We start from the raw sequence: 24229 nt of genomic DNA on the forward strand, positions 1-24229 counted from the left end.
ATTCACGGAGTGTCTTAGTTAAGCCAGGGAATGTCAAAGGCTGCAAACCTACCAGCTTCCTGGAGTGGTTTTCAGGAATAATTACTAATGAAATGCATCCATTAAACAAAAAAAAAACATAATTAGTGGTGCTTCCTCAGAAACATAGACTAGCTTACAACTTTTTGCTGTAGTTTCATTACACACACAGTAAATCCTTTCACGTAACAGGCGTCACGTTGAATTTAAGAAAAGTCTAAATAAGAATAACACCATGCTCAGCAGATCAAAAGGAAAAGCATCCTTGGTGCACAGGCAAGGTCCGAATAAACTCAGGAGGGGCGTATCTGAAAGTGAAACACAGCTGTTCACAACAAGGCGTGCTGGGCCCAGTTCAGCTGCCATGAGACGCACGCGGATGAGACGCAAGTTCTATTCGGTTTGCAGCTTTGGCTCAGGACGCAAGGCTGCAGCCGCAGGGGATTGTGGGAGCCTCACCCACACAGGGGTGAACAGGGCACGTGCGCCCGCATCCAGGGGTGAAGAGTACATCCTCGGGACAAAGGCCGGAGCACACACAGGGCGTGTGCACAGGACCCGAAAAACATGCTTTCTCCTCCAGACTTTGGTTCCCTGACTCTGAATGAGCAAAGCGGCCTCCTGGTCCACAGATCCCGCAGGTGGTGGCCCAGCCACAGTCACGTCCACCCTTCCCTCCAACGCGGCCCAGAGGTCCCTTCAGCCCCTCCCCTCCAACACCACAGGCCCCGAATGCAGCCCAGGCCGCTGGCTTCGGGGGGCACCCCACTTTCCCAAGGACCCCAACTTCATCTCATTTCATACCAGGCTTCACAAAATGTGTCCTTTGAACAAAGAACGTCGAGGTGAGAAACGAGTGCGGTTTTTAAAGCTCACAAAGCCACGAGGTCACCGGTCCACCAGCAGCCGAGTGACCCTCTGCCCCAGGGGGTACTGACCACAAACCCTCTTTCAGCTGACGGCCCAGCAGCATCTGAACCTTGACAACTGGAGCACATCTCTCCACGGGGAGCCCAGCACTTCTGGGGGGACTCAGAAGTGTCCAGAAGTTAAGAGCAAGCTGGCCTTCGGTCTGGAACCAAAAGAATTTTTTTAAAAAGACTCCAGAAAGTGAGAGCTGCTGGATTTATGCCTGCTTTTTCCTGAGTAAAAAGTATATAAACCCATGGGGAAAATCATTTTTATGAAATAAAGAAAAGAATGAGCGTGTTGAAGCTTTGGCAAATAGCTTACTTTTTTGCAGAATAAATGAAGCGGCAAGACACTGGGAAGCTGGTCGGTTCCCTTCCCGTGATGGGGGGCGATTAGTGCTGATACATGCAGTGATGGGGAGGGCATCTTCCAGAAATAAGCAGCCCACCCTTTGGGCCGGGCTCTCCTGTGGGCTGTGGAGCCCTCGCCCTCCTCAGAACACTGGTCCCTCAACCCGTCTATGCAGACCACGGCACCCTTGGTGTCCTGGAGACCCGACCACAGGACGGCAGCTAATCCATTTTGGGATTAGCCTGAAGGGACTTCAGGCTTCTGGGGAGCTTATCTGGAATTTCGCTCTCTGGTACTTTTATGCTCTTCATTCTTTTCCCAAACGATTTTCTTTAACACAAAGTTATCCCAGAGATACCTTTTCTATGATGGTAGAATAAAGACTAGTACGGTCCTGAGGGAAATCTGGAAACCTGCAAAATATGACTACTTAACAAGTTCAATAATCAATGCGTAACAGTCTGTTACACATTGGATACAGGATATCTGCAGGCCCGTCTACTTGTGGCTGGTGGGTACATCATGCCACTGGTATCTGACACTTGGGTTTCTGAGCCTTACATGGAATGGGTAGGTTAGAAAGCAACGGGAATGGAAGATTCACAGAAGTGATTATGTCTGAGCCAGTCACGTGCTAATCATCCCCAAGTGTTGGTTTCCTTCTTGCAGAACCTGTCTATTGCTCCACAGTGACAATACTACACCCAGAGGGCCCTGGACAGCGGCCCTGTGGGTGGATTTTGGACAGAAGTGATTATGTCTGAGCCAGTCACGTGCTAATCATCCCCAAGTGTTGGTTTCCTTCTTGCAGAACCTGTCTATTGCTCCACAGTGACAATACTACACCCAGAGGGCCCTGGACAGCGGCCCTGTGGGTGGATTTTGGACATATGACAGTTAATTGTCTAGGAAGGAATTACTGCAGGGCCAGCTTCCAGAGCTGTTACCAACGTGGAAGCAGATTTTAAATACCAGGGATAAACTGACGCCCAGCAGAACCCAATCCCAGCTCTGTTTCGCCGGCCCCACCATGGGGAGTCTCCTTCCCCACCCTCATGCCACCCCCTCGGGTGATGCCATCTGAGCACACGCCCTGGAGCCCCACCTGGCCCTCTGCCGTGTCCTGAGGTCCTCTGAGAAGTGTTAGGAAAGACAAAACTTTTCAGGTTGGTGCTTTCCCGGAGTGCAGGATATTATCCAGAAGGACGTTAATCTTCTTCATCCGTGTCCAGACACCTCACTTCATTTCATCAGATTTACCTCCTTCTGGGGCCACATTCCCTCCCCAAGCCCTCACGTTCCTTCATGTTCTACTGTCAAATGCCTTCCACCGTCTACGTGCATCAAATGGAAAAATCAAGCTACCGGATTCTAGCAACCTCTCAAACCACTCGAAATCATGGCTCTTCCCTTTAGATCACTAGGGAACACACTTCCTGTGTGCTAGAATGCAGAACGGTCAACAGACCGCCACCTCAACTACTGACCCTGTTTCATTCTGCCGAGAACGGCAAGCACCCTCAGCTTTGACGTCTTCACAACGAACGTTTCCACACGCTAAAATGAGATCATCCTTACGGTAAACACAGGGGGAGAAAAGGGGCACATTATTTAATATTATGCAGATCATTTCCCCCTGCATTTTGATATTTTCTGTTTTCTGGTTTGGGTCAGTGGAGTATCTTAAGGGCAGAGAACCTGAGGCCTGGGTAGACGGGGAGGGCGGTGGTGACCCCTGAGGACACAAGGACTCAGAAGCACATGTCCCTGGGGGCCCACGTCTGCCTTCTGCAGGAATGGGACTCAAAGAGCGCCCTCAAATGAACACGGGGACCTTTGTACCTGACGGCTTTTTAGTATTACAGGTAACTTACAACGACGTCGTTTGAATCTGGCTACTGCAGGAGTATCAGTTTCTCCTACTTCCCCATCACCCACCTGGCCCTTCTCCAAGGGTACTTCCTGCTCTTGGTCCCTCACAGTGTCAGGACACCACAGCCTGAGTGGACAAGACAACCGGGGAGCCCTGAGCTCAGGTCATGGCCCACACTGGTGCCTCCTCGGCCGAGCCTTTTCCTCCCATGTCCTCTGAGCCCACCGTCCACTCCTCCTCCCTACCGTCCCTGGTGGGCACTGGAGTCGGTCATCAGAGCCCCAGTGGGAGCCTCATGCGTGTCCAGCACCATGTCTGGATGGGGCAGACGAGGCCTGGGCCACGAGGGACCTGCTGGGAGGGAGGACAGGGCCCACTGCCCTAGCAGAGAGCTTGAGGAGCCCCGAACCTTCAAACCAAGGCCTCCTGGGCAGGGCCTGGGACAGAGGAGCCGCACCTCGCAGAGGAAGGACCGTTCAATCCGCAGACACCAGTGCGTTCATGACTCATAGCAAAGCCAAGCTTCCCCAAGGACAACCTATCACAGGTCGGTCAGCACGAACTTCACTACACTTCAGGGCACTGGATCCCTAGGTTACGCAAGAAGCAGGCTACCCTGATGGGCTCTGGGGACCCGTGTCACTCAGGCAACAGAGAAGTGCCTACAGTGAAGGGGGGAGACCAGAGGGTCAGCGGGTGTGGGCAGGGTACAGCTCAGGCCTCTTGGTCAACTGCACAAAAACTGCCATAGGATCGTCTGTAAGGGAAGCCGTGCCGAGGGGAGAGAAAGCAGGGTGGGTGGTGGCCAGTGGGACCACCTTGCTGAGAAACCAATGTGTCATCTCAATGCCTATCACGTCCTGGCCCTGGAACATCAGCTTCAAGTACCAGCACCTGGAAAACAGCAGGATGGCCTGAGCATCCTATATACATGCAGAGGGTCCATGTCATGGGAGGGGCGTGTTTCCAACACCTCTTGCCTAGCTTCCCATTGGGCGTGTCTATTCTTTGCTAATTTACCCAATTTAACGATGAGAACCGTAGGTCTCCACGTAAAGATGGATTTTGTGGAATTAAAGGTGCAGATTCTACTGCATTAAAGGTGCTACTACAGCAAAGATTTTAGTGAACATCCAAAATGCTTTCAATTGCACTGAAACTCAACATAGGGTTCTTACTAAATATCGAAAGAAAGCATTAGACACGGAGCACAACAGCCAAATGAAAGGCCACCAGATTAAACATTACTTTGCTTCCAGTGAAGGGGAGATACCTGAAAGTTATCCTGCATACCTTGTTTTTAGGTCTTCTCTAAAAAGTGCCTAAGATCTTACAAGAAATTCTTTGAAATTCACAGTGGGTTCAACACCATCGGGGATGCAGTTAGGTTTTCCTTATCCTTTCAACCACACACCGCGTAAGGCATCTTGGGGACATGTGCAGGACTCGTAGAGTTGGAACCAGGGTCCGAGGGGCTCCTCCAGCCCCTCCTCACGTCCTCCAGGGCACAGGTCACTACTTTGTCACGTAACCAACGTTTCAGCCGAAGAAAAGCCACAATGACATTCACAATATTTTGCATCTTTTAGCTTTAAACAGTAGTGTCATTGTCTATTACCAAGTTGCCACCATAATCAGTTGTTTATAATAATGAATGTAAGACACAAGGAAGATTTAGATGCTGAAATCATTTTTGTTAAAATCTGGCATTAAATTTCACTTTAAACGTGCAGCCAGCAGAGGCGGGTGTCAGAAATCGGGTGAAGCAGAGTCTAAACACCTGGGCTGTACACCTAGCTGCCCCCAGCCGTCGGGTGCTCAGGGTTCTCCTTATAAAATGAAGGGGCTGATGAACAGATCCCCAAAAGCTCCCTCTAATTCCCGTCTCCTGAGAAGGAGATCCCATCATTTCTTCCTAAGAAACTGCTTGGGGGGCTGGAGTTCAGGGCTTATTCCATTTGAGGAGTCCTAGGGTTTTTCACTGTACGCGTCTCAAGCACGCATCGCATGGGTGTAGCCTTTTAAGTTTGAGGCAAGTTAAGTGCACCTGAGAAAATCTTCTGTGCTATCAGTAAATCAGAGTGAATTTTATCTTATTTGCAATTAATTAAAAGGTATCTTCAAAGGGTCTCTGAAGAGTTTAAAATCTCAGTGAGAGAAACATGGCTCAATCAAGACAATAAAAGCCAAACACCTGCTATTTGAAAGCTACGTGTGACTCAGACACCAGGAAACGAAAGGACAGGGAAGAACATCCCGGGAAAGCCCCACCCTGACTCAGGGCTGCTCCCGCCAGGACACCCCCTAGGCAAACACCCCGACCCAGGGCCCAGCCACAGGTCCACGGCCCTCCCTGGGGTCGTACGACATGTGACTAATTCCCAGAACTTATCTTCCAAGGATCCTTTTGGGGAACGTTCCCTGCAGACGCCGCAGCAAGCTTCCCACCCGTGACCCAGAGTCCTTGTCCGAGGACCCAGCGGAGTCAGCCACAAACACTCTGGCCGTGGCCGGCCAGGCTCAAGCCTCTGGCCTGAGTGCCTCACTCACACAGAACCTGAGGCGAGAGCACCTGCCTACGTGAGCCCTCGTGCTGGGAGCTAACCCGGCCCAGGCGGCACTTCACTTAATCATCCGTGTCCCAAGTTCCTCATCTGCAAAATGGGAAGAACTGAGCGCCCACTGCATGGGGACTGGAGGGGCAGGAGTCAGCAAGGGGTGGGGGGGGTCACTGCGAACGAGGCCCTGGACGCAGGAAACGTCGCCTCCACCCTGATCTCCACGCTACCAACCACAGCAGTGGGAGCCCTTCACAAGCGCCCTAAGTTAAACCGCTGCATCGTGCGGATCTCCAAGCTGCACCCAACAAATTAGCTTTTAGTTATAAGAGGAGAAGGGCAGTAATAATACACATAGCTGAAGACCCCCTAGCTTTCCGCCCCGCCACGTGGAGTTGGCCTGTCGACCGACCACAGGGTCAGGAAGGCCTCCTGGAGAAAGAGCTGGTGTTTGTGGAGAGCGCGGGGCAGAGGCGAGCAAAGGCCCACAAGACGCAGGCTAACTGTAGGCGTCGGGCGAGGCTGCAGCAGAAGGGGCGGCACTTGGCACCTCCAGGCCGAGGAGAGCCAGGCGGGGGGAGGGCTCCTGGGGGGGCTGGTCCAGCCCGGGGCCTTGCTTCCCGCCCGGGAGCCGGACTCTCCGCCAGAGCCCCGGGGGGGACAAGGTGACCAGGGCAGCCTGGGTCACCCACGTGGTGACAGAAGAGGGCAGTCCGCCTCCTGCAGCACAGGAGGCTGAGCCCGTGGCTCACCCAACCCTCCAGGATCCGCAAATCCAGGAATCACAACCAGAGCGGTGGCCCCAGAGCCCCAGGATGGGTGGGCACCGTGAGACCAGCGCCCCCGGGGAGGCCGGCTGAGTCCCGCCATGACCACTAGTCACCTCCGAGGACCAGAGACGGGCCGCAGCGAGCCGTCCTCCTGCACCAGAGCCGCCACGCCCTTGCCTTTGGGCCACACCTGCAGGATTTCATCATCACAAGGTCCCTCCAGTCTTTTCCAAACAAGTCCTAGAGGCCCAAGTTGTCCTAAATCCCACATCCGAGTGTGTCTCATGACAGGACCTACAGTGTCCATCAGAGAAGGACGGCAAACCCGAGGCCAGGGAGCCAGGAACAGCTACAATGAGAGATGAAACAGATCAGGGATGCTCCCCTTAGACTAAAGGGAAGAGAAGGAGAGAGCTTCTGCAAAAGCAAAGCTTCTGGAAAAGCCAGCGCCTTCCCTCCGCCGGGCCTACTGTCCAGACGGAGTCCCAGCAAGACCCCGAGGGGATTCGGGCTCCGGGAGCAGAGGCCAGACTGCCATCCCGCCCCCGTCCCGCAGGGCTCTCCGAGGCGGCTGGGAGACGTGTCCTTGGCCACCACAGTGCTGTGAGAGGATGATTTCAACCACATATGTGAGACTGGAATCCAGCATCCTGCGTCTCTACGAACGGTGTCTCCGGGTCACTTTACAATTCAGAGGCAAACACAGGGAACGAGTCACTGTCATTTAGCGAGTCCCACAGGAGGGCCACTGTCACGGCCTGTCGGTCCCCAGCCCTCCAGGCTCACCCAGGACGCGGCTTCTCTGAAAGACAGGCCGTGGAGGTGGCGGCCACACAGTGGCTGTCTTTGCTCTGAGGTTTTGGTTCCTGGGATGCAGTTAACCCGAAGCCTCGCACGCTGTGGTTCAAAGCGTTCAAGCACCTACCCCACTCGACACCCCACGGGAGAGCCCAGGCTACGACAGCTCGCAAGCCGGGCTGAGTGACGGGGGGGATCTCAGGAGACCGAGGCCGTCCAGGAGGGGCACCGCCCTTCCGAATTTCGTACCGTTTGCCCAGATGAAAACATCCCAGCACGACGTGGAAAAACAGCCACATTACATTCACGCGTGTCATCGTGCCCCTGGTCGGGTCTTCTCACAATTCCTGTTGCCTTAGTCTCACTTTTGTTTCCCTGAGCGCACGTCTCGCAGGCAGAGCTATGAAAACGATGCTCGTTAACTCGACTTCGTGGTGACCTCCCTGCCTGGTCCCCACGTGGGCTGTTAAAGCCCCCTCTGCTTCTCACCAGCCCCTCCCCAGGGCCCAGCCGTGCCCGCCACTCTCAGGGGACCTAATCTCCGCTCTTCTCCCAGGAAGCCTCACCCTGCCTCTGGTCAACTGCACCTGTCACCCCAGATTCCAAGGCACTGTCCTGAAAAGGTGCTGAGGCTTCTCTCCCATCTCACCTTCATCTGACACCAGGCTGCCTGGCTTTGCTGCCAATTCAAACGAGGCCAACCCGACGGCGGTCAGCACAAGGCAGGACGTCAGGGGGAGGAAGCACGGCCACCGCCCTCGGTGCCTCCGCTTGGAGGGACGCCCCTCGGACCTTCCGGTGCCGACAGGCGCCCGGCACTGCTGTTCCTTCTGGGGGAGGCTGCCGCCTGGCACAAGGTTCGCCGTGTACTTCTTTCACCTTTTAAGGAAAACTCACATACCAGCCCCAAGTCAGCTGCCCCGTTCCCGTCCGGGGTGTGGGTGGAGGAGAGAACATGGCCTTGCAGTAAAGACGAGTCAGCGGAACAGCTGGAAAGGCCGAGGGCCTCCTCGCCCAGCATCACACCTGCACCACCAGCCTGCCCCCCGCCCAGCATCAGGGCCGCTCCAGGAGCCCGCCTGCACCTCTGCTCTGACACCCTGCAAGGCTCCTCTTGGCTGCCCAGCCCTCCTGCTCGGGGCCCTTCATGCTCCCCTCACCCCCTGCATCCCTCCAGGGCCCCGAATGAGGCCCCCACCTGTCTGGTGGGTGGTCCTCTGCACGGAATGCTCCCAGCCCCCTCCCACCCCCCTGGCTGCCTCCCAGACCCTCAGGGCTCAGCTGGGAGCCACCTTCTGGGCCACATTTCCGACAGTGACATCTGGACACTGGCCCCAACCCTTGTCCACTGCTGTGTCTGCTGGACGAAAGGACGCATGACGCTGGGCAGTGACCTGTTTGCCAGCGACGGGCACCCAGCTGAGAGGTCAGGTCCATCGCTCCTCCGAGCACGTCCAGACACAGCCCGAGTGCCGTACGATTTTACTTACACATTTCACGGCGCTCGTGTTTACCTTTTCTCCATCAAAGCCCCTCCATTCCCCAGGATGTGCGTTAAGGGAATCCCAAAAGCAAACTGATGGAGCGCTGGGCTGAAGGACGTGTCAGTTACCTGCACCCGACCTCAGGCACAGCTGGGCGCCCCGCCGGCAGACCTCCAACCCCGTCCCCTGCTCTACCTTGGGAATTCCGAGACAGCGAGGGACGCTGCGTCCTAAGAGCTTGGATCTCACTGCTGCAAAGGTACAGAGGGCTGTTTTGAGCGCTCAGTGAAACCGGAAAACCCAGAAAGTAGTATTAAAGGAGAAAAAGTGAAAAAAAACCACCATTTGTAATTTTAAAAAAAAAGTTAGAATTTGGTTTTGAGTCAAGTTCTGGGTTAATTTACATATTTTCTCAGACCTTTCACTTCACTTAGCCCCAGTCCTCGGGCCTCTCTGTCCTCCCTGCCCTGACCAGAGACCCGAGCTCCCTGGTGTGGGCAGGAGGCGGCCTGGCAGGGTCACAGCGCAGGCGAAGGGCGAGTCCGGCTGGGAGTGACCACGTGCACACGGGGCAAGACTGCAGAAAGCCCGAGGGCTGGAGAGAGACAGAGACAGAGAGAGACACACAGAGAAGGAGGGACAGAGAGATTAACGAACTCTCTACCATTTCTTGGCCAATGAAATTCTTGTACCCTTTTTTGTTAAATTAGGGGGTTGAATAAGAAGAGCGCCAGGGCTGACATGGCAACAGCCCCCAGGAAGAAAGGCCTGAGGGGGCCCCTCCCCAGGCCTAAGCCCACAGCCCACTTCCTGACCTCAGCACTCGGGGGACACTGCACGTGCGCCCACACCGAGGATTCCACACTCAGGGACAGGACAGAGCGTCCGGGGTGTGTCCACGCCACCGTGCTGCCATCTGGGGGCAGAGGGGCGATGCCGGGCGTCCAGGCCCCCCGGAGCCCCCGGAAGCCTCTGGGACCCAGCCTCACCTGCCGGCTCCCCGAGTCCCCCTCACAGACACGGGGACCACGGCGAGGCCGGGCTGAGCCTGGAGATAAGCGCCACGTTCTGAAGAGGTCACAGCGGCCAAGGGACCTCAGAACACGGGCGTGGCCCCTCCGCCCAACCTTCAGACATCAGTCTGCCGGAGGACCTGCAGCTACCGCTGCAGGCAGTGAGGCTGGCCTTCCTCTGTCATGTAAAAGAACAAGGGAAGAAAACCACGGCCTAAAGGAGGCAAGGGGAGGGAACGTTGGTGAGAATTTGAATGGGGCCAATTAGGACTTTTTAAACCGCCCTCAGATCTTTGGATGCAAAGAAACGTAAATGGTTTCTGGCCAGAGGTCGGTAAGAAGGTGTCTGAGGGAAGCGGGGGGCCGGGGCGCACCTCCCCGGAGCCTTCCCCCAACAAAGCGAGTCCGCAGATTTTATTGGGAAAAGGCTCGGCTGGAAGAGAGGCTTTGAAAGCCTGAGCACAGACTGTTGATTTTCTGCAGTTAATGTTCTTTCGGGTTAAAATCCATCATAAAATGGACATGTCTCAGAACGTCCATCCCCGAAGAACGCTGAAGTACAATATTAATTTAGCCTACAAGTAAGGGAAGCCACTGCTTTAAACAAAAGTCGTTCACTAAGTGACCAGATCTTGCAGCAGAAAGGGAAGTGCATCTGCCGGCAGCCGGGCCCAGCAGACAGCCCACTGGGGCATCTCTCCTGGCTTCATTTATTAAAGCCAAAATCCTGCCCCGGGTACACAGCACTCTTACCTGGTATCTGAGTAATCGCCCTGAATTTAACCTGCATATCCCAGACTTCCAAAGAAAGTTGCTGGAAACCTCAAATAAAAACGTCCCTTAGTTGTTAATTCCCTAATTTAGTGTCCCTGCATCATGAGTCAAATCTCTAAAACTGTAAAGTTGAACGTGGCGCCTGAACCCAGGCTAAGCGGCGACCCGAGTCGTCAAGTGGCAGAAGCTTTGCGGGCGGTGGAGCCCGAGCCCACCCGCGGACCCCTGCCCGCCCGCCCCGGCGGAGCACGCTGCTCTCGGGCGCCCCCGTGTGGCCGGCGAGGGAACGGCAGGAAGAGGCGCTTCCCCCGGAGCCGCACCTGCGTCCCAAGCCGGCTGTAAACGGCGGAGAGATGCCAAGGGCACAGAGAAAGGGATTCGTGACTCCACCTGGATTATATCTCCGAGTGAAAAGAAAGATCTCGCTTTGGCAACTCCCTCCAAAAGATAAACCTCTGAAGAATGAAGACCTGATGAGCACGAGCCCGTCATGTGTGGATCCTGCAAAGCTGCAGCTTAGCCGACGTGTACGTTCAGGTCAGAGCTCTTACTCACTTTCCTTACCCTGAGGGGTTTGCAAAAATTTAAAACACACGCACCCACGAAAGGAACAGGGCGGCTTGGCAGGGCTGTTACCAGCACCGGAAACCGGCTCTACTTTACGAGAGGAAAGTGCAGGCTGTAAAGACCGTTTACTGCGTTACACTGAAGTTTCGGTCCGCGTGCGGGATGTTCCCACGCCGGTGCTGGGAGAGCAAGTCCGTGTGCCCAGGAGACGGCAGCCCTGTGCGGTGGAGACCAGCGCTGCCTGAGTACTCACAGCGGGTCCAACACCTTCCTTCACAAAGTGCCAATACCGGGACAGAGTAAGAGTCACAGGAGGCGTACTTGGGAGTCCAAGTTAGTGTTTGATGATTTTTAAGTCACTGATTCTTTCGGGGGGGCGGGGGCACGTACCCAAATCCCCTGGGGATATTTCCTGGTGCAGGGAATCGATGCAGCAGAGAGAGAAAAGGCCCGGGGTCTCATCTCCTGGGAGTGAGTCCCAGCCCATCCTTCAATGTCCCCAGGCCAACCCATTTACAGGAAGGTGGAGAAGCGCTTAGCAGATTTACGTGAGCCTGAGGGGCTAGTTCCGACCTGGTAATGGGGTCAGGATGCAAATCTAGTTTTAACAGGAATAACGTATACACCACTTAAGGGTTCAAAAAATTCAAATAAACAGTGCGGGGGGGGGGGGGTGGGGGCGGGGGGGTGGAACTCGCTTAACAGAACCTCAAATTCAGAAAGTGATTTGGGCAAGTGGGCCAACCACAACCCAGTGTCGTCAAGCAAGGCCATGCTCCCCTGTTGAGATCTTGTGTCTGGTCCTGAGGGCTCGTCAAAGGGTGTGGACCAACCAGAGCTCAGAACGGAGCTTGGTTCAGAAAGCAGAGGGGGAACCCGCGGGGATGCCTTAGAAGGGAGGGTGGGAAGTGGGAGCAGGTGAACGTGGGGTCACTGATGTCCGTAACGCACCTCACTTTCAGAGTCCCTGCAACACGGGAAGACAGAACCGGGCCTGGTCGGAAAGGGTCAGGACAGGAAGATACAGAAGAGTGACAGAGGGCATCTGGGCTTCAGAGACCTCGTGATCTCCCTTAAATACCTAAACACATGGCTCAAGGAAAGCAGATGCTGTGAACTGTTGATTCATCAGTAGATGACAATTTTAAAGATTGTGATTCTCAGCCTGCATTAAAAGCAAGGTCCTCCAGTGTACCCAGGTCCAAGGAGAACCCTCCGGATGACAGATTTTATTCCACAGTCAACGGCATTAGCGCAGGGCACCAGAATTTCGCATTATCTCTCTTTTTAATGTTTAAAACTTTCCACGTATCTGTTTACCAAAGACAAAGGTCTCCCTGGCCTAGACTTTCCTTGGCGAGGGCCCTGATGTCACGGTCAGTTTGGTGCCACAGGAGAAAGGGACCTTCCTCTCCTCCTCTGACACAAGCACGTGCAACACAAGAGCCACAGTGGCCTGGCCGACAGCTCCTGCCCCTCTGGCACAGACGGGCCTGGCCCTGAGAGCAGAGCCCTGGCCACTGGTGGACGTGACAGGGAGTGGGCTCCGTCTGGCTGTCCCTGACTCGGCCACTTCCCTGTGAAGAAGGTGACCGTCCCTTAAAACAGGGGCAGTGAGCACTTCAGTGGCCGATCTCTGAGAAGGAGTGCGGGAGACCTGCACATGTATCTCCTGCTGTATAAAGCTGATGTCGCGTCACAGGAAGGGCACCGGGCGCCCAGAACCCTGACCCCAAACCTGGCCATGAAATTCCCAAATGCCACTCACTCGGCCGTCTTAAGCCTGCAGCCACCACAAAACCGCAGGACAGTCACTTCTGTCTTTCAAAGGTCAAGTTTCTTAATTTTTTTTTTTAATTCTTGATGACACAGACCCAAGTCCTCTGCGGAATGAATTAATAGACAACTGAAAACAGACAATGCGCTAAATTCTGCTAGATACCTTCATTCAGATCTCTTGAATTGTTTTTAAAATGATAAGCATAAACGGAATTATTTTATTTTTATTTTGTACTCTCTGCTCCATACTTAAGAGTGTTTATCAATGGCATGACTGTATCTTATGACGTCTCTTTATGTGCATCTGTTGTGTAATGTAGGGAAGGACCCCACAGTGACGTCCAAAACTGAGGAAGTGACCCAGACTGGCTCTGTGATGTTTCTTTGCATTTGTCTGTTTTTCTCAACGTTATAAGAAAAATTATCGTAGAGCAAGGAAAGTGCAGTTATGTGGATGGAGTTCACGTGAAGAGAAATGAACCTGTGCCTGAGTTAGCTACGTGAGTAACCAGAAACGGTTACCCAGATACAAGGAGGAAAAGGCAAGTCTACGCTAGGTTCTTCTGAGGATGAAGATGGGCCCCAAAAGCGGTTAGATATGAGCAAAGAAAGGGAGAAAAGAGCAATTACCTGTAAAAACCTCAACACTAGGGTTCAGCCGTGAGTAACGCATCAGAGCGACAACACCTGACATACTCAGAGTTGCCGTGAGACTGGTCAGCCACGCCAGAGGTAACCATGGTAACCACCAATCTCACCGTCCTCAACTGAAAAGGTGCCCTAACAAATTAAAATCATCAGTCTTCCCACTGGGCAATGTACTTTTCATCATTCCTCAGAGTAATAAAAAAACATTTCTTATGCACTTTTCATTGAAACGGAGAAATGTAGCTCCCTGGCAGGGGTAAGGGGTCCACTGCCCAGCAGTCAGCACTCACGTCTGGATCAGACAAGAGCCAGTGCCACCTTCTTCCCAGGCCCCGAGGCCCCACCTCACGAGCCACCGTGGCCTGGGCTAGGGAAGGGTCTGTCTTTTTCAGTCCGCTGGGGCTGGTATGGGATAGACCTGACCAGGGCAGGCAAAGCCACGGGAAATGAGACAGATTTTCTTAATCCCAAGAAGGAAATCTCGTGTCTGCCATGCTGTCATCTCGTAGGTAGGCTGGACCCATTTGCTCCTGGAGCCTTGATTATACTGAACGGAGTCAAAGATAAATACACAAAACAACCCACCTTGGGCAAGGTCAACCTATAGATTAGAGCATTTTGGGGCTCACAAAGTGATGAACTTGTTCTTTCAGCAGTGACTAAAACCCAACAGATGTGAGAACATCCCAAATGAAATGGGCCTAATAGATTCTGCCGTGCATCCTAAAGTGTTCTGGACCAGGGATCAAACACACAACACATGACTGTGTGCATCTAAACTCGTCATGCTTTCTGCGACTTCATTATTATTGGAAGACTCTTTGCCAGCAACCTCAAATGGTAAGAGTTGGCTTACCCCCCGACAAAAACCTTTTAAAAATCTGCCATCGGCGTGGGCTTGCTGATGGACAGGGCCGGTAACATGATGCTGGGGGTAAAGTGACTGCAGTGGCCTACCCACTGCCACAAGCCAGTCCCAGGACAGAGCGCGGCAAAGGGGGCCTACGGATGCTTTTAGGGGAAAGAGTATTAGGGGAAGAAACTAGAAAACCTCTTATGGATCTCAGCTAGTGCTAAAATAGAAATAGTAACATTAATGGTCATGGGAGAAGCAAAGGGAGTTAAGTGTAATTTGGGCAGAGGCATAAAAGATAAAGAAAAAAGATGACCAGGGAAAAGAAGAAAGTAAAAAGAGGGAAGATATGTGTTGAAGGAAGAAAAAGTTCACTTACTGTACTGACATTTCACCTTCCCTTAACTGCCAGTTTAATTGGTTAATATCCCACATTATGCCATACATAATAAAAATCTGAATATGATTATAGCGTTACTAGACATTCTGAGAGGGCCTCCATGTTGAAAATTCTCATTAAATCTGGACAGCTAGTACAAGTTTCCAGTTATAATTTCTTGTTTTTCAATCATGACAATATAAATGTGGGTTACCATTTTACTGGCTTCTATTTATTTGTGTCTTATTACACATCTTTGCTCTTTGATTTTTTCAGCCTGGGACTACAAAACCACCTAAGAATGCCTATGATTATCACTTTTAGAATAATTTCTTCTTAGCCCATATGAAACTAGGATTTCATTTTCTGAAACCTTTCCTCTCTGGGGCGTCAGTTAAATATTCAATATATTAAGTGTTATTTAAAGCTCTAGAGATGTACAAATATTAATAGGGGCATCTTGTGCCATGACCAACACCATCAACTGGGGAAACATAAAGGTGACAGTTCTAGTTTCCTATAAATGAACTCAGAAAATTATTTCTTAATTTTTCTTCTCCAATTCCAAAATCTACCTGGAAGTTCATCACTCTAAGTCTATGACTTGTATGTGTGGAATAGTGTACCTTTTAAAATTCAAAAATATGAAACGTTACCCTTGCCCTCTATGCCAGTTTCCACTGCCAATCTTAATAACAGCCTCATTCTAAATTCCTAGACTCTCAGGAAGGCTTATTTTGATATAGAATTACTTAGAAATCTGCTCTGTTCTGAACCATTGCAACCTGTGTTGGTTAGATCAATGCCCATTTACTGCACAATCTTGTTATAGCCTGAAGTTGCTTATAGTTTTATTTATGGTCTTGATTTCAAATCAAAATTAAAGTTACTCCTCCAGATGTTTGGGTTTTTAGTCACCATGTAAATGGGCTTCTAGGTTGGAAAATTTTGATGATGTTTAGTTTCCTTTTCCTTAACCACCTCCGTGGTCCGTCTTCTGCTGATGAATGAAACGCAGCCTTCCCAGAGCAGCAAATGTACTCAGAGCATTTGCAGTGGGAGAAGAAAGAAACCATAATCATTCCCGGAGAGCCTGGGCAGTGAGTGAGAACAGCATCAGCAGGACGGTCCACAGTCGCCCTGGAGCTGGAGGGGTTCGCCAACATCCCAGCATCATTAACATTCGACCCTCTTGTGCCAATAATGACACACTGTCACATGTATGTGTGAGCAAATCCTGCCTTCCCAACTCCTTCCTTCTCTTTCAAAGCAAACAAATACGCACAGGGGTGGAAAACAGCCACTTCAACTCCGTCGGTACACGTCTCCCCGACCGACAAGTCCTTTGCCCTCACCGTGTGCTGGAGGCCAGCCAGGCTGGGAGGGAAGGGGCAGGGTCAAGCTGGACCATTCTCAGAGGAGACCCAGCTACCAGTGCAGGGAAGCCCTCCGCCCTGCCTAGGGAAGAAAAACAGCCTCGGGTTGAATTTCTAAGCATCTAGATCACGGCAGTGTCCGGGGGCTCCAACAGGGCCTCTGGAATACGGATACGGCAGAGCCTTGCCGGTTAGGCTGCTGGGAGATCCACGAGAAAACACACACAAGGTGTCCTTGGAGCAAAGAAAGCTCAGGTAGTGGACACGAACCAGGGGTGCATCCTCACGGGTGGCCAGAAGCCACGTGAGAAGGGAGGCCATTGGCCTCTGCGTTCTAAGTGTGGGCAGAATTCCCCTCAGGCAGCTCTAAAGTCAATCCACTTGCTCCCCCAAGACACTCTGGGGAAGGGGTCACGGGGCATGTTGCGCCTCACACCCCGGAAGGAAACACCCAGGTCCGGGTTTACTGGCTGTCTGTCAAAATCCGTATAACTGCACCGATGACGGAGTATGAACTGTGATCATCTCTGAGGAATATAATGATGTGTAACCAGACGACTTATGCTGGAAGTTATTCCCTAGTCTCAGCCATGAGCACAAATTTTTTAAAAAGTCAACCATTCTCATGAAAAATGGACATGATCTGGCCTTAGAAGAAGAAGGAAGAAAGAGAGGGGGACCCAAGATTCGGGAAGGGTCGATACACTTCACAACACCATCGGCTGACTGGAAACAACACGGGGCTCGTGGATGACCAGGCGGTTATGCAAACCCTCAGAAAGTCCTAGGAAAACACACACAGGTGCCATTTCTGAAGAATAACTTTGGTGGGAAAAACAAAGATAATTATCGAGCAAAGCAGATTCTCTTAGTCTTAAACAGCAAGTAGCAGAGGTGATCAAACCCACCGACACATTCTGGCAACACTGTCCCCCAAACCAAGACCGTTCACTATGGGGAGAGGAAGACAAAGGCGTCATCCAGGGAAGCCAGCAACAAGCTCCTAACCCCCAGAGGCGGTGCACCTTCCTGTCTCTACGTGAGGAGAAAAGGTGGGACAGAAGGGGGCAGACAGGCGAGTTTTCTCACTTGCCCGTCCACGCCGACACCATCCACCTCTGTAAAGCTCATACTCACCCAGGGAAAAGCCCAATGCTCTACACACACATCCCTGACAGACAGAACCACCGTGAGGCCAGTGTCCCCACACCTAAATGACACAGCCACCTGTGAAAACCATGGCATCGGGACCAACGGCACGGCTGCCATCAGAAACAAGGTGAATTGCAGAACAGACACATGCCGGGTACGTATACTAAAAGCCTTATCTTTAATCCCAGCAATGTGCTGAACAGAGGGGATTGCTTTATCCCCACTTTACAGATAAGAACACTGAAAATTAAGAAAGCTGAGTAACTTGCCTAGGGTCACACATCCACAAGACGCCTAGTGATCACTCCCAGGCTCCCAGGGACGGGCGCTGTCTCTCTGATTTATTAAAGATCAGATGTAAATCTTGCAGAGAGAAAGCCATTGCTCTGGAAACAAGAGACCCCCAAATACTGGGAAACGATCTGAAAAGAGATGAGCACCAGAGAAAAACCCAGCACCTCCGACATTCCCTCACGGCCCATCAGCAAAACTTCTTGATGCCTTAGATGGGAGGAGGGAGAGTTTGCCAAAATATGTTGTGGCTTTAAGCTTTTCTCCTGGGCGCAAAAGCAGCGCAGCGCTTTATTTGCAAAAGTAGTTTTAAGGCAAAAAGTTTCCTCGGGAAGTACAGTCAAAGGGGGCCACATAGGTACCATTTCCGCACAAGAATCCCACCTGTAGCTGGCATCACTGCCCCCCGGGAACTCCTGAGAGCAGCCTTGGGAAGGCAAAGGACGAGGGGCTTAAAGTAAACGCTGAACTAAGAAGAGTGGAGGGGAGAAAAAAGAAGAAAACTTGTAGAGATTTCAGTTATTCCAATAACTAACGCCCTATTCTGCTTTTCCAACCCAGGAGGTTCCCTGAGGGGAGCAGCCAGATGACATGTACTCTGGGCACTTTCAGAAAATCTGTGGCCACCATACATAACCTGCTGCTTCAGCTCTGGAAGAAACGTGGGGTCTCATTTTGAGACTTGGTCTCAGTTTCTCTGCGGCCTTGGATGCGCTATGGCGGGGGAGGGCGTCTCAGCGCCTATGTGTGTCTAGATGGATAGACACAGGGATACGTAGAGCAAGTCTCGTTCCACCGCCCCTCTGCGGAGATAAAGGCTCTACAGGGAAAACTGAGCGTGTGAAAACCTCCTTCAAGCTCCAGTTAACAGTTTCTAATCTACAAGTCATTTGTGAGACACAAGGCAGGGACCCCAGAAGAATTTTAGGTATGAACCGTGAACTCACTAACTCCCTCCTGGTACTGCTCGAAAGGAAAAAAAAAAAAAAAAAAAAGAGGCTCCGGGGAATTCTTGAGCTTTGCTGAAAAGCAGAACCCGACTACGGCCCATCTCACCCGTCGGTATTTTCGATACAATAAACGCCTTCAGAACGAGCCCCCGGCCACTTAAAAGCATCTCCCCACCAGAGGTGTTCTCTCTCCCTTCGTGTTTTCTCAAGCACTTGTTCAAAAACACATTTAAGTGGAATGTTTTCGTTTCTGCAGATTGCATTAATTATGGGTTTGCAAACACTGCAAGCCCACGAGGTCTGCCCGAGGCGGGGGCTGGGACACCCGGGACCGACCGGCGGCCGGCGGCTTGGCTCGGCCTCTGCGCGGAGCTCCGCGCTTGGCACTGCGCGCCGGGCGGCCGGGCCCCGCCGAAAAGTCGCAGCTAAGAAAGCAAAAGCCGCCGCGGTCGGTGCGGTGACCCTGGCGCTCGGTACACCCGGCGCGGGGGCCCCGGGGCCGGGGAGCGCAGGACGCGGAGCCCCCGGGGGCCCCCAATTTCTGCCTGCTTAGAGGAAGGAAAACAATTTCACTTGTCGTGTCATCTGCTTCCTCCAAGTGCACGTAGGGAGGGTCTCCGGGAGGGTCAGGCAAAGCTTGCGGGGCCCACGAGCAGGGCCCCCTCGCCAGGCAAGCGCCACGCGGTCCGCGCGGCCGCGCGCCGAGAGCCGAGCCCGGGACACACCGGGCCGGGTGGGCGCCGAGGCCCCGCCGGGGCCGCCCTCGCACAGTCCGCCGGGCGGCGCCCTCGTCCCCAGACCTCGTTTCCGCGCGCGGCCCTGCGCACCCCCCGTGGCTGGGGCGGCACGGGACCCCCGAACGCACCCCCGGCCCGTCCGCCCGTGCCGGGGGGACCCCAGCAGCCCCGCGCGCGCACGCCGCCGACCCGCCCAGGCCCCACCTGCTCCGGCCGCGCGGGCGGAAGGAGGCGCCACCTCCCCGAGGGTCACCTGCTCCCCGCGCCTGGGCGCTTTGGCCGGAGGGGACCGTGGGGACCCCGCCGGACTCGGGCAGGAGGCGGCACGGCGCCACCGCCAGGTCCCCGGGGCCGGGACTCACCGTGAGCGCCGAGAACTTCTGCGCGGGCGCCGGCGGGAGCAGCCCCGCGAGCAGCGGCAGCCAGCAGAGCCGGGGCAGCAGCATGGTGACCGGGCGCGGGGCCGGCGGGGCTCTCGGCCCCCGAGGGCGAGGGCGAGGGCGGCGCTCGGAGCTGCGGCCGCGCCCTGCGCGCTGGCACGGCGGCCGGGGAGCCGGCGGAGGGGCTGCTCGGGGTCCTCTTCCCCAGCGCTCCGGGCGGTCCGGACTCAACCAGCTGCCCTCCCGGCACCCGGCGGTCCTCCGCGTCCTCTGCGGCTTCCCTGGCTCCTGTCAAATAACTGCCGAGCTTCCCGGATCCTCCTCCCGCCCGCCTGCCCGCCCTCCGCCCTCCCTCCCCCCAGCCCCACCTCCCGCGCCCGCCGCCGCGCCCCGCTCGCTGGGCTCGGACGCCCGCTCTGCGGAGGGGCCGCCCCGGCGCGGGCCTGCGGGAGCAGGAGATGGAGAGGGGGCCACCAGGGCTGTGCTGTATCCCGTGGGTGCTGCGTGTGCCTGCCTCCTTCCCTGCACGCGCACACACGCGTGCACACACACGCACACAAATGCACACACGCGGACACGCACACGCGTGCCCACGCCAACGCGCGCGCACCCTGGGAGAGCTCCCGGCACGACCACAAGATGCGCGTCGCCCTCCTCCCATCCCAGGGCCCTGACCCGGTCCGCGCAAGACCGGCTCTAGTGGCCGCTTCATCCCACAGAGTTAACTCGAAGCCTAGGTCAGTCCCCAACCATCCTTGGGTCTCCTGGAACTCTGGGCTCTAATGCTACCTCGTCCAGCCCAGAATGTCGCCTGTCAAATTTGCTGATTGATTAGCTGGCTCTCCAGTAAGGGCAGCTGTCAGCACCACACGCAACACCGTCCAGAAGATTCAAGGAGCGTGGCGCACCTACAGCATGTTTTTGCAGGTGAATCCACTCGGGGGCTTTTAGGGGACCTAGAGATCTCGGGTCTGACTTGCACGTAGCAGTGACCTGGGGCAAGTGTGGCTGGCGGGAACGTGGCTGCTTTTAAAGGGTTTCAGGTGTTTATGAAGCAAGCGCAGGGGGTGTAGAGGTTGCAGACTCGTCGGTGGAGACTGGTGGGAAACCAAGAGAATTTTGCACTCTGGACAGTATCCATTGCAGACAACATTGCTGAAATAGTTTCTCCTTGGCTTACAGCTTTACAGGAAAAAGCCCTAATTCTAGCTCACACAGAAAACCAAAGGAGTGAAGATTTTCAAGAACAATGCTTCGATTGACTTGTCAGGGGCACTGAGAAAAAGAACAAAACAGAAAATCCAAATCGGATTTTTTAACCCCATGTTTAATCCGAAGCTTTGGCAGTGAGTTGTGGGGTGGGCAGGGCTGTATCAGCAGATTTGGGGCCTGGCTGTTGAGACAAAGGCGGGGCTGTTCCAACCACTGGGTCCCACACGGGGGAGGGAGGTAGAGGTCTTGGTATTTTCAGGAGGAAAGCAACACACATAGAGCCATGGAAAGATGGGGAAGAAAAGTATCTCCTCTTGAAAGAGGGCTGCTCTGTGAATTCTCCTTCAAATTCCAGAGCCCAGAAAATCTATTAAGTACTTAAACACATTCCTCCTGGCTTGAGGGCTCAGAAGGAAATTATAATAAAACTGGGACTGCTCTTGGGTCTGAGAAACAGGTGAGCAGAGCAGCTGTAGATGGCGAAGTAACTAAGGAATGCTGGTAGGAAACGTTAATAAAAAATCGAGGTAAAACTACAAAGTAAATACTGCATACGGCTAATTCTAAGATCATCCAAAGAGGAAAATTTGCATATGAAACCTTTAAAAGCATTCGCTGCTAAAAATTTTGTTTTTACTTTCTACTTTACTGAGAGAACTACAAGCCGATAGCTGAAATACTTATTTGCTATTGTGCACTTTTCTATAGAAGTCAAAAGACTGAAAGCATGTTCATTCATTCACCCTCACAACTTCAAGATGAAGAACAAAGCAAAAGAGGGCAAATGTCTTAGTCAGAGCACATGAGCAACAAAGGCAGGACCAGACCCCAGATGCCAAAACTTGCAATTCTGGCTTTTCTACCGCACCTCCTTTGAGGTAGGGAGAAGCAGGGGAGGGGGCAAAAGAAACCCCCGTGGCTCTCTAGCTTTTTATTCAAGAATCTCAACACATCTCTCACGTATTAACCACAAAACCTCAGGGAGTCCCGAAAGATAAATGAAATGTAATGTCCAAAGACTGTTGGTTCAGGCCGGAGGTTCTCACAGGGTCCTGAATGCCAAGTGCTAGTTTCTGAGAGAAGCTGGAAGTAGAGCTGGGAGACAAGCAGTTTCCATTTTTACGGAGAAAAATAATACATTTATTAAAAACACTGGGAAATAGTTATGTCTGTCTGTCATTCTTATGTCTCCAAGAAAGTTATTACTGGCATGGATACCAGATGGGTGCAGTGTTAGAAAGAATACACTCACTTAGTTCAAAATTAAGACAGGAAATAATCAGCTCAATGTTTTCCAAACAGTCCCTACAGGACAGACAAGCCTGTTGAAGAAGTTCCCTTCTCTTGGAAATGTGAAGATAAGGGCCCATTCTAAATTGTGAATTATGGATTCAGAATTTAAATTTTTGTCACTGATGAACCTTATGATAAAGAGAAACTAATGACCCACTACTCCAGCCATCCTCACATTTCTGAACTGACTTTCCCTCTTAGGCCATCAGCAAAATGCTGTATAAGGCATACTGGCTTACTTTTTTATTTATTTTACTATGCTAAAATTGCAAAAGGATTTTTTTTCTTGCTGTAGACATGATATAATTTAATTATTATTTCTGGCTAATTCGTGTTTGGCCAGAAAATTTTTGTCAGCTCATTTTCCCACCTCAATAGGCAAAGCATAAGATCTTTAACCAAATGTCCCTGCTGATTCGGTGTCTCACAGAACTTACCTGGGAGTCACTCATCCTGAGGGTCAGCTGAGTGGGCATGAGCGAGCCCTGGCCAGTGTGTGTGTCCTGGATGTCACCCCACCCACCAATCACCGTCAATCACTTATTAATATGTTCTCCCAGTTTCTGCTTAACTCTGGCAAGAAGAGTCTTCGAAGTTCACTCTTTCCCCTGGGTAAATTCTGGATAATTGTCCCCTCTGTGTCCCTGTGTGTCCTGTCAACTCTCAGAATTACCCCCAGAGTTTGCCTCTGTCCAAGAGAATTGGCAGTTTCCAGTGGTTTCTGGACTCTCCGGCCTCTTCTTTGCCTCTTCACCTGGATGAGCTCTGTCTTCCCTTAAGTTTGTTCTCTTCAGCCCGTGACCCTCACATCAGTCCTGGGCTTTTAGCCCAAGCCCCCAACTCCAGAAACCCAAGTGCCAAGGAGGGGGTCACAGACAGACAGAGCTGACTGTGGTCTGACACAGTTAGACAGTGCTCAGGGAGCTGGCCTTCGCCGTGACCGTGAGACTAAGTCAGTGGGATAGGTTCTGTTAAGGCACAGACTGGGTGGACCCTTAGCCTGACCCAAGCCTCTTGTCCCTATCTGTAGACATTTAAGTAACAGATAACTTGAATCTGTCTCTGTTCTCAATAAAATCATGTGGACAAATTTCTTCTGCCATCTCACGATGCCTTATGATATGTATTATGACAACACTTTTCAGACACTTTATGGAAATTTTTAATAGATTGGAATGTGCTGGGTGTTTGATACAAGTCATCTAATTAACTCTATGGAAACTCAGCAAAGCCCATATATTACAGTTGATAAAAATAAGGCCAAGGAGATTACAGGGCAAGCCCAGGTTTACAGGAGTAGTAAGTGGTAGGAGAAGGACCCTAGCCCAGCTTGGACCCCGCAGTGCTGGATCCTTCCTCCACACCGTCCACACCTTTGAGCCACAGAGACGCCATCACTACCTGGCTCTGCTTGGCATATTACTTCAGATCCACCACCAAACAAGTAAAAAAAGCACTTTGCAGTTGTTTTTGATTCACTGGTGATGCTTCAATCCCACTGCAGTGTTTTCCAAGGTAAGGTTTAACGTTTTCAAAGAAAGTTCTGTTTCGCAAAGCCAAGTACAAAATTGCTACTTTTACAGAGAGCATGTTCCCTCTAAAGTTGACAGGACACGACTGCATCATTCCGAAAGGATGTATTTCTGCTGCCAGAGACAAACCCAGTCTAAGGAACCAACCTTCCAGCAGGTCAAACACGACACAGCTGCCAAGAGCCAGCACAGGCTCCTTGAAATCTGTTTGTATCCAGAACAACCAGAAGCGATTTTTGCCTTTCCATTCATGAAATCACGTTTATTAGTATATGAAATGTATAGAATATAACAGCTACAGAGCTAAAGTAATAATAATTTAAAGAGCCCATCACTACCAAGACTAATGATGGTGGGCATGTGAGAGTGGAGAGATGCAGAGCTAGTCAAATGTACAGCAGCCAAACTCCTCCTAACTCAGATGACCTAAACTACCTTTGGAGTCTCCCTCCTTATTAACCACAATGGAGGCATCTTTTCTTTTTGTGAGACCTGCCTTTAGAGGGAAGGAAAAAGTTTTTAAATGGCA

General features: G+C 52.4%; 1 protein-coding gene across 2 annotated transcripts in view; it reads right to left on the reverse strand.

The window, feature by feature from the left end:
* Nucleotides 1-19971, reverse strand: part of SMOC2 (SPARC related modular calcium binding 2) — a 157297-nt gene extending 137326 nt beyond the window's left edge. For both annotated transcript variants that reach the window (XM_057528059.1, XM_057528058.1), the window contains exon 1: nt 19646-19971. In XM_057528059.1, the coding sequence (XP_057384042.1) occupies nt 19646-19729 (84 nt within the window). In that variant the 5' untranslated portion in view covers nt 19730-19971. The remainder of the gene's footprint in view (nt 1-19645) is intronic.
* Nucleotides 19972-24229: the final 4258 nt, after the last annotated feature.

This window comes from Balaenoptera acutorostrata, chromosome 14 (assembly GCF_949987535.1).
Source record: "Balaenoptera acutorostrata chromosome 14, mBalAcu1.1, whole genome shotgun sequence".
Taxonomy (NCBI): domain Eukaryota; kingdom Metazoa; phylum Chordata; class Mammalia; order Artiodactyla; family Balaenopteridae; genus Balaenoptera; species Balaenoptera acutorostrata.